Source organism: Dama dama, chromosome 24 (assembly GCF_033118175.1).
Source record: "Dama dama isolate Ldn47 chromosome 24, ASM3311817v1, whole genome shotgun sequence".
In the NCBI taxonomy this organism is placed as follows: domain Eukaryota; kingdom Metazoa; phylum Chordata; class Mammalia; order Artiodactyla; family Cervidae; genus Dama; species Dama dama.
The window spans coordinates 43,224,028-43,238,830 of record NC_083704.1 but is presented as its reverse complement, the minus strand read 5'-3'; the positions used below and the strand labels follow the sequence as shown (position 1 = coordinate 43,238,830).

Genomic DNA, 14,803 nt, shown 5'->3' with positions numbered 1-14,803 from the left:
TCTCTAGCACAAAACCAAGCTTCAATTTTCATGTCAATTTTACCACTTAAAGCAGAATGGTAGCTGGTTGGCTGTGGTATGTGCAGAATCCTTGGAAAACAACCCACTCCCTTTCACTGGTTAAGCATTCCCCTTATCAGAGTTAAACGGTCCAACTCCTTTCTAAGTGATCACATTTTCTGAGCTTGTGGGATCCAAGCAATTTAGCTTTGGGTGATGGCGCTCAATATAAGCCCACGTGTCAATAAACATTTCCTGTACAAACCACTGGTTTGATCTATAAAATAAAACTATGTTTTATCTATTTTTTTTTTATCTTACTTGAAATTACTTTATTGGTCATTCCTCTCAAATCTTAAGAAACTTAAGACAAATTTTCCACTTTGTGGTTAATTTAAATGCTACGCTAAACACCAAAACTGATTCAATGTGAATTGATTGTTTGAAGGTTGCCTAAGGCAACTGCTCACACCTCCTGGATGTGGTTGTTAATGAAGGTGTAAGTGCATGTGTCGGAGAGTCAGAAAGATCTAGATGCCTTTAAGAAGGTATGTGAAGCCAATAAAATCTCATAAACCAGAGCCTGGGGCTGGGAAGGTTTTGAACTGTACTGGAAATTTTTTTAGAAAGGAGAAAGAAACAGCTATCCTGACAGTTTAGCAAAAATGCAAATACAGTAATCACAAGGATTAAGGAAGTCTATAGTAAATATCATAGTCATGTATTTTAATAATCTCTCATATATTTCTTTATATTTTCTTCCATGTAATTCTCCAAAGAACAACTTTTTTTTTTTTAAATAAAGAAATGGATGAAGAAATTACCCCTCAGAGAAGGAGCACTTACCCAGAATGCTTCATATTCTGAGGTTTATCCATTCGGACAGCAAGTTTGATTTTGAGGTCTTGATCGGGGCAGTTTTTGGAGACTGTCATTTTGTGCCACTCTGACTGTTTGGGGCTGTTGGGGGTGGGATGGAGAATAACCTGGAGGGAAAAAAGACAACCATCTTAGCCAGCAAATAGGAACACGATATGGATATGTTTTCACAGATGAGAAACTTTGCTGCTGAGAATTGAGGGTCTTATCCATGCCCCACGGCCAGCAGGAAGGCAGTTAAGGCCTAAACATCAGCCTCAAATCCAAGGATCCACCTACCAACTACGGCCGACTGGTGCCATGCAGCCCGGCCTGAGGACAGAAGTGGCATTCTTGGTTTTCTTCTCTCTCTCCCTGGCTAATTCTGAAAGGGCAGGGATCACAATTTCTGTGATCATGCTTCTGAGTAAAGCAACACAGAACTAAGAATGAACTCCACACATTACTCTCCTCAAAGATGGCTGCATAAAAGGAAGAAACACCCATCTATAGTAGAGAGAACGTCTATTCCTTCTCCCATTCTTCAGGATTTCTTCTGCTATCTCGAGAGGAGAAATCCCATTAGGGTTGCAGGGGAAGAAGGAAGGGACATGATTTGATGGGACAGGCTTAGAGTCCCACATTTCAACCTGGATGTGACATCACAGAGCACCCAGCTCTGTCCTGGCCCAGAGGGAAGCACACACAGCTTGAAGAAGGATAGGCTCTGAGGAAAGGCCTGTCACCAGGGTGCTTCAGAGATGACAAAGTGACTTGGGTCTTCCGTCCCAGCTCTCACTGTCACAGATGCCATAAGTGAAGCCAGAAGGGGACCCACTTCTCCTGTAAATCCACTTTTTCATGATGTGACAAAAGAGTTCTCACTCAGGAGCCACCTGGGGTCTAGGGGACATGCATTCAAGAGGAGTGAAGTATTTGGAAAACCCCCTAAACAAAGGGAATGTGAACCAAATATAGGCATGACAAAAGCTGGGCCTCTGCTTCTGGGATGGTAGACAGCCCTGGTTTGGTGCATGCTGTTTGGTCTGTTTTGAGAGCCTTTGTTTTCTCCAGGTGCAGCAAAGGCAGCCCCCTGCAGCCTGCAGGAGGACGAGGGAGGAGGAGGTCAGAGTCTCAGGGCTGGACACTCCGGCCCTCCAGGGGCTGTCCGCCTCAGTGTGGTCATGCAGGCTTGGCCTGCACTTGGAGGGATGAGCACACAGCTTCCTGTGGGATGAGGAGCAAGGCCTGGAGCGGAACAGGAGATCATGGCAGGAAAAGAAAATCAGCCCACGTCGACATGTCTTGCCTGCTGATTTTTGACCCCTTCTGATTCTAGGCCTGACCCTTTTATTAATCCACTCAGTTCTGTCTTTCTGATGAAACAGAATTTGTACATTCTTGATAACTCCAACATTTGAGTCCTTTTAAGGTCTAAAGACCTGATTAAAATACAAGAAGGCCTGATTTTTCAAAACTGAGGCTGCCAACATATTTGGAAGATTACAGACTTCAGTAAAATTTTTTTAAGCAAGTAGCCAAAAACCTGTAAATAGATTACTAGTAATATAAAAATTAATATAAATGTATATAAAACATATATCCATGTATATTTTATATGCTGTATCTTTATATTAATACTGCATTACATATATTTTAAAACATACACAAACAGAAGTTTTTAAAAGATAGGTTAAAGATTAAAAAAAACTTCTATTTTTATTTTTTACTTTATTAATGTTTTTGACAGTGCCATCCTTGCAGGATCTCAGTTCCCTGACCAGGCATTGAACCTGTGACTCTCCAATGGAAGTACAGGCCACCAGGGAAGTACCCTCAAACTCTAGTTTTAAACATCTTGCTAATGCTGGTGGCTCTGTATATTATTAGCTATATGTTAAGGAACCATGTACAGGTAATGCAAGGCTCACTGTTAGTGATACCAGATGTGAATCCGTGGTTCAAGAGGACTTAATGGATAATTTCATACTGTTTTGATGGACATCTCATCCTGAGCACACTGGCGTTGTTTTTATCTCATGACATGGATGGCAGAACTCTTCATTAGTAGGACTGATGTCACCTCCACTGTTTTCACATTTTTTGCCAGACTTGTAATACCAGTACCGTCTTTAAATCATAGCTCTTCTGTAGTAATCTTTCTGGTCATTTGCTCATTTTGTGAGGGCTGATTTAGTTGTAATTTCTATCACAAAATGTCATCAGTTCACTTACCTGGCACTAGTGAACCGTGACATGCCTTGGGCCACCAGAAGGAAACCAGTCAGTCACGGTGCCACTGGGTTGTAGAGATCTCTCGTTATCTTTCAAGATAACGCCTGTCCTTCTAGGTCACCTCCATCATGTTCCACATCCTGAGAGCCCAGACTGTGGAGGCAGAGAGCGAGCCCTGCTGATCTTGGTGAAGCTGACCTTATCAGCTGTGCTCGTTTGGCCCGAGAGGTGATGAGTGGGGAGAGGGGGTGATGTGTTGGGAAACAAGGACGGGGCGGAGCTGATAAGGGAAACACCACCAGGGCCAGAACAGCAGCAGGTAAGGCCCAGGGCCTCCTTCTGCTTCTGCTCATTTGGCAAAATCGAAACGGGCACTGGGTACCCAGAGCTCATTAACAGGCCATCCACCATATGGATCCTGGGCACATTTCCCATTGGCAATATGCTGTCCATTCGCTGACACAAATGGCCACAGATCATCACTGTCCGCTCCACAAAGGCTTCTTCCCCCATTTGATCACTCCCTGGGGAGACCTCGTCTCTAGGGTAGATAGAGAGATGAGGTCACTGCAGTCTTCCTCCATCTTCATCCCACCCTGCCATGTGCCCGACAGGCTGCCAAATCCTTTTTAAGTGTCAGTCCCGCTGAATTATTAGGGTCCTTCTGGGGGCACATGAGTACACATGAGTCCTGAGTAGTCTAGACACCTCATCTAGACATTCCAAGCTGCTAATCAAGCACTTTGTCATCTCAGCTGCGGTCCATGTGTGCTGTGTGTGCTTTGATGTGGTAATGCTGATGTGGGAACACACGCCATCCCGGGCAGTAAGCTGCATGCCAGCCGGCCCCAGCTTCCCTTCATTACCTGGGCACCCAGACAGATCTTTCTGGTGGATGGCTTTACCCTGAGTCTTTACCTGGCTTTATTTACCTGACTGATCCCCTCCACCACTTAGCCTGTAAGTCTCTCCTGATCTCTGCATTCTCCTGGGTCAATGTTTCTTCTCCTCAGACTAGAATATATCCCCTTGCTATGTGTTCCCTAGGCATCTTTCTCTAGCAGAGCACTCACCACATTACCCTGTAATTTCTGGTTTTTTGTCTCCATCCCTTACATTTTGTGAGGTTACGGATTTTTTCCTGTCATTCCTGTTTGCTCTGTGCATGGCACACATGACCAGACATGGCAGGCCTGCAATCCTATTTGATGAATGTGTTTGACAGCACTGCAGTGTTGGCAAGAGTGTGGGGAAACAGACATTCCCTCATGCCTTTTGAGAATTATAAATTGGGGTACACTCTTTGGGGCCTCCCAGTTGGCATTAGTGGTAAATAATCTGCCTGCCAATGCAGGAGATCAAGGGACACGGGTTGGATACCTGGGTTGGAAAAACCCCCTGGAGTAGGAAGTCACAATCCACTCCAATGTTCCTGCTTGGAAAATTTCATGGACAGAGAAGTCTGGTGGGCTATAGTTAGTGGGGCAACAAAGAGTCGGGCACAACTGAGCGACTGAGCACATATACTCTTTAGGGGACAATTTGGTAGTTATCTGTCAAATTTCAATTTTCATGCAGCAAGGTAGTTTTTTGAAATTTATCCTATTTATGTACACAAACATGCAAAGAAATAAACAAGGTAATTCACAGAGGCACTGTTTACACAGCCAGAGAGTGGAGACAGTCTAAACAAATACATGTACATAGTGTACTTGGCTATGAAAACAAGAGGGAAGTCAGTATGTGGTGATACAGACTAATCTCCAAATATCCTGGCATTTCAAGTGAAGTGCGGAGCAATATGTATCCAACTATGCTCTTTTTCTCTCTCTTTTTTAAGAGAGATATATTCAAATGTGTTTGTACATACTATGTTTGTACCTCCTGAGAATATCCGGGGAAGAATACACAACACATCAAAAACAAGGTTTTTCTCTGGTAAAAGATACTAAAGTTAGGTGGGTGGGCTCATTCATTTTCATTACATATCTATTTTGATTATTATTTTTTTAGTATATGAATAAGTTACTTTTTAGTTAGCAAGATGAGTAAAAATGAAACATAAAAACACAAATAGAACCAACTAAATACTATTACATGTAGGAACTTAGCACCAGAATCTTTGAATGTGGCTGTGTCCTGCTAAACTTGGGAAGAATCAATGCATAGAAACACTTATTCAAGGGGTCGAAAGAATCTCCCCCAAACTCCCCTCCCAGGGGGAGAACGGCTACATGTGTATATACGTATGGCTGAGTCACTCTGCCGTGCACCCGAACCTATCACAATGCTATTAATCGGCTATGTCTGCGTGCTCAGTCACTAAGTCGTGACTGACTCTGCGACCCCATGGGCTGTATGTGTAGCCCACCAGGCTCCTCTGTCCATGGGATTTCCCAGGCAAGAACACTAGAGTGGGTTGCTATTTCCTTCTCCAGAGGATCTTCCTGGCTCAAGGATTGAGCCTGTATCTCCTGCATTGGTAGGTGGATTCTTTAGCACTGAGTCACCTGGGAAGCCCCATTAATTGGCTGCTTGTTGTTGTCGTTGTTGTTGTTGAGTTGCTAAGTTGTGTTTGACTCTGCAACCTCATGGACTGCACAGCTTCACTCTGCAGCACACCAGGTTCCTCTGTCCTCCACCATCTCCCAGAGTTTGCTCAAATTCATGTCCACTGAGTGGGTGATGCTATCTAACCACCTCATCCTCTGCTGCTCCTTGTTAAAAAGACCACTTCTGTCACCCAGCTGCTGCCTGTGGAGGTGCTGCCAGCAGAGGGCGCCCGCCCCGCCAGCACTAGGGCCAGGCAGGCCAGCTCCACTGCAAGGTGGAGTTTCCCAGGCAGGAAGGAGGGGTAAACTGCTCTCTGGCGGAATCTGCAATGAGACTGGAGGAGAGTATAATTTGTTAAGAGATTAATGGCTGTGAGGGGCTGTGGCAAACTCACGGTCTTCACCCCAACAGCAGAGGAGTTTTGTTTTTGCATGTGAACAAAATGGTGTAGTAAAAATAGCCCTAGAGATGAGGTAACATAATTCCTGGCAAGTCACTTACCTCCTCTGGGCCCAAGAACAGAGGAGGGTAGGAACTGCACCTTCTCCCTAGGGTTCAGATGAAGAGTCACTGAGGGGCTGTGGCCTGGCCAGTGGTAAACATGGAACAGCGTATGGGTCCTGAATGAGGGGTGGCTGCGTGTGTGTGCACGTGCACGCCCTGGAGGATCCTGCCTTCCACAGCAATCAGTTTTCTCATCTTTAAAGTAAAAGGCTTTGACTAGACCAGTGGTTTTAACTTCTCTGAGTGGAAACAGTTTAAGGAAGCTGGCGAACACTTGGATTAGCAAGCATTACTACGTCCCCCGCCCCAACGTCTGTAAACAATTTCAAGGGGCTCCTGAGGCCCATGGAATGGACTCAGGTTGATGCCTCCCGAACTTGAGTCTGCTAACACTAATATCCTAGGTCTCTGAGACACTCATGACTCCTGATTCAAGGCTTCACGGAAAAAGAAAGGTTTGAAGAAATAGAAAAGACAGGCTCCTTCCCCCATTCTGTGTGTCTCTTCCCCTAGGGATGGAAATGAGTATTTGTCATTTCACAAAGAAAACAGGTAAACTTCTTCTTACTTTAATCCCCCTTCTTTTTCGTGTGTGTGGGGAGAGGTCTTTTTGCTACTAGTCTTGTTTACTTTTTGCCTTATTTCAATCTGTGGTCTAGGTCCTAGTAATATGATTCCATAGAGTTCTATAGATGAAAACCAGCTAAAGGAAATGAAAAGACAAAGGCATGAAAAAGAAAGTCTGGTTAACGTGCTCTTACTGGTGTTCTTAGGCGCGTGTACCTTAGGTGCGCCTTGAGGTATTCTGTCCCTGCACGACAGAGATGATGTGTCAGAGGCTCAGAGAGGTTAAGTGTCTTGGTTTGTGTCACAGAGCTTTCAGAAGGGATTATGCACTCAACCAGGGCAAACGAAATGTGCTGGGCTCTGGGTACAGGTATAAGGTGGTGAACAAAATAATGGCCAGTTTCACGCTCATGGTCTCTCTCTTGCAATGGGAAAGATGGATGGGGGCAGGGGCAAAAAGGGGGTAGGGGACTGAGAGGTACAAACTACTATACATAAAATAAAGAAGACACAAAGCTATATTGTACAACGTAAGGAATATATCCAGTATTTTATAATAATTGTAAACTTGAGTATAATCTATGAAAATACTGAATCACCATGCTGAACACCTGAAACAAAATACTGTAAACTGACTACACTCCAATTTTTTTAAAAAGGACAAAATTGCTTTCTATCTCCTTGGAATTTTTACAGTCCAGTGGGGGAGACAGAAGCCAAAATCTCTGTAAATTCTCTCAGTGATAAATTCTGGAGGATGTGAACAGGGAAGGAACTGAGGGGGTAAAGGCAGGAGGATGGGCAGTCCCCAAAGGGCTCTCCGAGGAGGAGGCGGCATTGATTAGAGAAGCAAGCAGCCTCTGGCAGGGCTGGGTGGTGGGAAGAGGGTCCCAGGCAGAGAGAAAGCCTCCTGAGATGAGGGAGAATCTGGTGTGCTCGAGGGACTAAAATCTGGCCAGTGATGCCGGCGCATCTGGATGAGGGGCGAGGGGACAGAAAATGAGGCGGCTGGGGAGGTGGGCAGAGGCCAGGTCACATGGGTCTCTGTGCATTGTGCTCCAGCTCTGATTTCACTGTGGAGCCATGGGAGCAGTGTAAGCCAGCAAGGGACAAAGTCAGCTGGAGTTCTGAAAATACTAGCTGTTTGGTGCAGAGTCAGTCAGTAGCTGAGATGAAAGAAGAAATGATTCATAAAAGAAATGATTCAAATAAGAATTAATATCTCAGTGGTACTCAAAGGGATTGGTACCACCCCTTGAGATGTTTCAGAAATGTGGGGGACAGTTTTTGGTTGACAAAACAGTCAGTGCTGGCCTCTGCTGGTATTGAATGGGCGGGGCCCAGGGGTACTAATCATCCAACCACAAGTGAGCTATTCCTCTATAATGATGAATGGTCCTGCATTCCGCCTGACAGTTGAATACTCCCATCAGATAGGAACGAAGGTAGAACAAACTGCTGATGATCAACTGAGTCTAGATCCTAAATCTGTTTTTCACATGTATACTCAAGTGTGTTTGGCATGTTTCTAGGGAGCACTTACCCGTCCCAGCTCCTTGTCCTCCAAGGCCAGGACTCCCGTGCTCTCCGTGAACAGCTTCACCTTCACAGCGGGCAGTGCGTGGGTTGTAGAGAAGTCACCCTGGGTGCCCCAGCTGTGGACGGAATCAGAGAGGTCACTGGCGAGCCCTCCACTGTCACAATGCTCAACTTAGCCCTGCCTTCCTCTTGCGTTGGGTGAACACAGGGTTAACCTGAGGCATTATCACTGGCTGTCACATCCCTCTTCCCTCCCCTCCCAAGCTGCCAGAATGACAGAAAGTGTTAATTAACTTGTTAGACAAATGCAAGACAGATGCTCAGAAAGTTGCCAGGGGTCTTCACAGAGCACTAGAAGGAATCACTTGGAATTAGCATGAAATCAAGTTGGTGAGAACTTTGTCCCATGCACTTGCTTTTCCCACAAACTACTCCAGGGTAACTGCTAACATTTTCTTATAGTCAGGAATCAATCCCTAGGTTCTTGGGAACTGCTGTTCTAGATTTTGAGATGGCACTTCCTCTGGCCGGACCTAACATGACTTTACAATGAGACCTCACTAATAGGGGGTTGGGAGGGAGTCCTATTTCCACTGACATTCAAAGATATGTTGACTAGAGTGATGGCTGAAGCTTAGCCCTGATAAAGAGGAATGAAGGTGGAAGGAGGTGATGAGGGAAACCCCCTTTCCCACTCACCAATTTCTGGGAACCACAGTGGATCTCCCAAGAGGGGAGCCCCTGGCTGAGCTGGCATTTGCCAGTCTGGGTTGACATGAGCCCCTGGTGGGCCCCCGACATGTGACCTTTTCATTCATTCGCATTATTCTCACAGAGCCACTTCCATCCACTCTGTACCTGAAATAGTGTGATCTTCTTAAAGTGCTGAGTGGATTACACTGAGCTGCTGCCCTAAACCCTTCCGTGGAACCTGCTCCATTGTATGGGGGCCATCCAGACCCCGGGTGTGGTCTCCCCGCCATCCACCAGAGGGTCATGGGCTCTCCATCATGCTACCTCCGGGCTGCTGTCTGCACAGTTCCATCTGCTTGCAGTGTTCTCTCCACCCTACTCCTCGCCTGGCTAACTCTTCAGGGCTCCGCTTAAATAACTTTCCCAGAGAATACGTCCCTTGAACTCCCAGTCTCAATTTGGTGCCAGTGTTACTCTCTTGAATGCACTGTTTAATTTTCTTTCCTAAGAATCACAGATTTGTAATGACTGATTTACTGTGGTGATTGTTTAGTAACTGAATCCTCTCATATTCTGTAAGCTCCATAAACGCATGACTGTGTATTTTGTTTATCTTGCATTACCGCAGTACTGAGCATACAAAAGAAACTTAACAAGTATTTGTTGAATAAATAAATTATGCAAATATATATTCTTTTACAGAATTAGGAAATAGGAATAGATATAATTTTCTACAGAAATGTTTCTCAGTTTGCCTACGTAATGGTCAATTTCCATATTATAGATTACTCACTGAACATTATTTTTAATGATTATAATATTATGGATGCATCATAATTTATTTAACCATTGCTCTATTACTGAGATTGGGTTGGACATTACTTTTTAACTTCATTTCTGTGTATTTCCTGGGGAATCAGGGAGTTAGATGGGAGATCATTTCTTCCCTCATTCATCAACAAACACGGTAGTGCTCCTACAATGTTGTGGGAACTGTGCTCATCAATGATTTTCATGGTTTGGAAGTGATCATCCATTTCCAAAATGCTTTCCATACAGGTGGTGACTATCCTCCTACCATTTGGGAAGGAGAGTGCAAATCACATGGCTTTTTGCCTCCTCTGGGTGTTCCTATTCGGTTTTTCCTCTGGCCAATTTTGTCATTGTTGTTTTCATGGGCATTTTTGTGGTAAATAGCAGGCTTGACTATTTTACTTACTCTATGTTTGCTGGCTGTTTATAGTTCTTCATTTGTAAATGATGGAACCCTGGCTTCTAATCTCATGGTTGTACACAATAGGCTAAATCTCACTAACTTAACTCAAAAACATGAGGTACCTAGAGAGCTGGTAAGAGAGCCCCAAATGGAGACAAGGGGCCATCCAGCTCCATGGGGGTCCAAGTGTTTGAGAACCACTGAGACAACACCGCAGTCACAGAGAGAAAGGCAGAGGACATGAAGAGGACATGAGCCAGGACAATCAGCAACAGGCTTCAAATGCAACAGCAAAATGTGAGATGCACAGATGGAAGCAGCTCATGTTGGTCATCAGCTACTGCAGCTACTCCCAAGCTCCTAAGATGGGGAGCCTCTGTCCTAGCAAAGGCAACATCGCAAGGCGTAAGGTTTTGAACCCAACACTCTTCATTCAAATCCCATTAAGTCACTGACAAATTGGAGGACTTGGGCGAGTCAATGTCCCTGAGCTTCAGTTTTCTTAGTGATAAAAGAACATAATTTCAGAGAATAGTTATAAATAGCAGCAGGCTTGGGACAGGGTAAGAGCCCCTCAAACTCTAACTACCTTCTTTACCCAAATAATGATACATAGATGTATTCTAGAAACCATGACACTCACTGATCTTTTGCATTATTCATTCAACACATATATATTAAGCACTTAATAAGTATCTGACCCTTTGCTAGCAAACAAGAGGGACTTTACCCTTCCTACTACACAAGGTAAAAAGTTCATACTGTGCCCATTTCAAAGATGAGAAGACTGAGAACTTCAAGATCTTGTCCATTTTATTCCAGTGAACTGTGATCGGTTTGGGCTGGAACCCAAATCTCTTAATTCCCATTTATAGCTCTTGCTGCTATTAATGTTGTAATATTCAACAAGCATTATTAACAATTTGGCAGTGATCATTACTATTTATGATTAATTGTGCTATGAATTTCTTTGGGCATTTATCATGCTTAGTCAAGGAAATAAGGAAGATTCCTGCTGGAAACCAAGAGTGTTCTAAAATGAGGTGTTCTATCACAGTCACAAAGATGCCTTGATCCCAGGTCCCTGAGCATTCCTCACACTGGATCCCTGGGACACTGTCCTGGACACTGGTGTGTAAGGATTTTTCTGGCCTTTTCGGTGGGCATAAACCCAGTCTGCCTGGACCCCTGGTGCCACCCAAGGCTGCTCAGCTCATGAGGCATTCAACATGACTCAGACCGTGGGGCAGGGCAAGGTCTCTGAGACCCCATCAGCTGGATGGAGTTCAAGCTGCTGGAGGCTGTCCTGACAACTCTGTCCCTTTGACCAGTGATTTCCTTTCCCTTCCACCAGGCTTGCAGCTGTGCCCCTGGCGTCCTACCATGACCCTTGGCTCACCTCAAGTTGCTTGGTTGCTTCTGACTCCCAGCTTATCCCCCAGATTTCAAAATGATGACCCAGCCCAGTGGAGCAGGAAAAAAAGAGAAAGCCCTCAGTGTAATCAGGACCAGCTATGTTATTTCCAGAGTCTGGTGCAAAATGAAAATGTGGGCTCTTTGTTCAAAAAGCAGGAAAAAGTGCCCTTAAAGACACTAAAATACAGTGTTTTCCTTTCTCTGCGCATTTCCTCTGTTCAAACACATGCACGCTGTTCCATAAGACCCCACTTGACTGACTCAAGGTCAAAGATAAAAGAATTAAGAATTTCAAGATAGGAATGAAGAGCATGAATGACACCAAATGGTCTGCGTCTGGGGCTGTGCAGCCAAAGGGGTCACAAGCTCATGAATCAGGCTCTGAGCCCGAGGCCACCCAGTCTGTTTAGTGTGGTCAGAGAGCGGGCGATGGTGGTGGTCGGGGGGAAGGTCATCACAGTCACAGGACTCTGTGAAAACTACTCCCAGCTCCTTTTGGCAATGCTTCCTATTAGGAGGTGCCCCAAGGAAATTTACTTATCAGCTCCTTCCCTGCCCCTCTCCCCTCTGGAAAAAAAGTCATGGAAATGTTCACTCCTTGTCTTTTTCCAACCATGGAAAAGACCTGACTATAAGAAAAACTGCTAATATTTCTTGAGAGCTTAGTATGTGCTGGTCACACATACCTATGGTCATATGTATATTTTTATCTTGTTAAGCTCCCTTGGTCATCCTGTGAAATGCTTATAATGATCTCCCCCACTAGTGACAGATGAGGAAACTGAGGCTCAGAGGGGACAGTCATGTGTCCAAGGTCACAGCAAGCAAATGCATTCTGGTTCCACCACCCAAACTTTTAGCCATGCTGCCAAACTGCCTTCCTCCCAAATGCCACCAACTTACTCCTTAGTGTTGGGATCCTGTTAACATCAACTACCTCTGTAACTCAAAGGCAGAGTTCTGTTTCAGAAGGGACGAGACCGCTCTGAATTTATTTCACATGTTCAATATGCTTCACAGGGTGCTACATAACCTTCAGACACATCAGTTCATGGTGGAACCTGGTCTTCTTGGTGGAGCCAAACACTGATAAATGCATCTGTTTCTCGTGGTTGCCTTCTTCTCTGCTCATTTATTTTCCTTTGTTGAGCACTCACTGTGGCTATTAAGATGAATACCTCTTCTCAGAGCTTCACAGGACTGAAATAAAATTCCACTTTGATTGGAAAAGACCAGAAGTTGATAGTATTTATGGCAAGCAGCAGTTGGGAAGGTTAGCTAAGTTCTCCCTGAACACAGGGCACATAAAGTCAAGTGGGTGAGGTGGCCCTCTTCTGAGATCTTATCACACCTCCTACTGTACGCACACTGTACAATCAGCTCACAAAAGCACTAAAAACAGTCACCAATTCAGTGCTTATTTTGCCAGGTTCTGGGCTGAGCACTTTTCATTGATTATCTCATTTAATCTTTCTGACAGTTCTGTAAGGCATATCCTGTGATTACTGCCACTTGATCAGTGGAGAAGCTATGACTTGGAGAGGTTAAGTAACTGGGCCAGGGTTTCAGGCTATCCCAGAACTGGGCTTCAAACTCAGAGTTTCTGATCCTAAAGCCCACGCATCAAACCATAGAGCTTGACTGCTTCTCCATGACTCACTAAGCTGTATTAGAACTGACAATCATCTGTGTGTCCAGCTCCCTCTCTAGATGAGTATCTTGGGGCAAGGAGCATGACTTCTTTAAAAAAAATCTACTGTACCAAACACAGGGCCCAATACACAACAAACATTTATTTAATGACTAGGAAGATGTGACAAATTCAGAAGAGTTATGTCACCAGATTAAGGGGATTTTTGAAAAGATCAGACACAGGAGATACCCAAGGGTGTTACTGCCTCCTTTAAGCCAGAGAGGGCTTTATCTCCTTGAGGATTAGCTGTGTTGTTGAAACACCAACATTTTGAAGTGTAACACAGTGTCTGGGAACATGAAGAGAGGACCCAAAAGACATAGCAGCAAGAACAGCACTCTGATGAGCAAAGAGAAGGTCTTTGAAGGTCAAGAGTGGTTAGCTCATGAGGCCAAGGCCTGGAAGCAATGTGGGTGCCCACAGTATAATGTTGGAAAGTGTCACTGAGTTACCAAATGAACTACTGTTGTTACTTTTGGTCTTTTCAACCAGAAGCAACACAAGCACAGACTGCGCAAATGCAATCATCCACAGTGGCACCTCCAAATATGAAGGAACGTGTATTGAGACATGTATGCTCACTCCAAAGCAAATACCTATTGCAAGAGGGTGGAGAACAAGAGAAGAACAGCTGAATAAACTATATGTGCCCTGGTGTTGGATGAAGCTCTGTCTGACTTCCATTGCTTAGGACTCAGACCTGTACTTTGCCCTCCTGTATTTAGAGAACACTTGCTGAATGTCTACCATGTGCAAATCACTTTGCTAGGTGTTGCTGTGGATCCAAAGATGAATGAGGTGTCAGTGCTGCCCTTACAGATGTTATATTCTACTTAGGGACAAGTCACGTCCAGAAATGACAACAGCTGTTATGTGTGAGTTGGAGCCTCGACTTTCACATCTGTAACTGGGGATAAGAACAGTACTGATCCTAGAGGATGGTGGAAGGTTAAGTAGGAGATAAGCTATTTGCATATACAGTGTTCAACTCAATACCCAGCATGTGGAAAGCACCAAAAAAAAGTAAGCCTTCCATTTTAGGATTACAGACCACGGGTTGGTAAACTAAAGTCTATGGGTCAAGTCTGGCTGACTACCTGCTTATGTATGGCTGATGGACTAAAAATGGTTTTTACATTTTCAAGTGGCTAAAAATAATCTAAAGAAGAGTTATATTTTGGGACACATGAAAATTAGATGAAATTCAAATATCCCTTTGTTTAAATTTCAATGCCTTACAATAAAGTTTTATTAGGACACAACTACACTCATCCATTTACAAATAGCCTTCTGCACTTCAAAGCAGAGATGAGTAGTTATGACAGAGACCTTAGAGTCAACAAGCTTCATTTATTTACTTTCCGGTTCTGTACTGAAAACGTTTGCTGACTCCTCCGACACACACAGTTCAATCACCAGCTCAGTCTAATGGAAATGTTTTTATCTTCATTAGCAGATTAGGAGTATGCTCACCAGAGCACACCCACAAAGATAAACTGTAAACACGCGCTTGCAAGGAGAGCTCGCCG

General features: G+C 44.4%; 1 protein-coding gene across 6 annotated transcripts in view; it reads right to left on the bottom strand.

Moving 5' to 3' along the window:
- Positions 1-14,803, bottom strand: part of CADPS (calcium dependent secretion activator) — a 468,107-nt gene that overhangs the window by 178,928 nt on the left and 274,376 nt on the right. For all 6 annotated transcript variants that reach the window (XM_061129176.1, XM_061129179.1, XM_061129177.1 and 3 more), the window contains exons 7-8: positions 8,261-8,372; positions 847-986 (exon numbers count right to left, since the gene is read on the bottom strand). In XM_061129176.1, the coding sequence (XP_060985159.1) occupies positions 847-986; positions 8,261-8,372 (252 nt within the window). The remainder of the gene's footprint in view (positions 1-846; positions 987-8,260; positions 8,373-14,803) is intronic.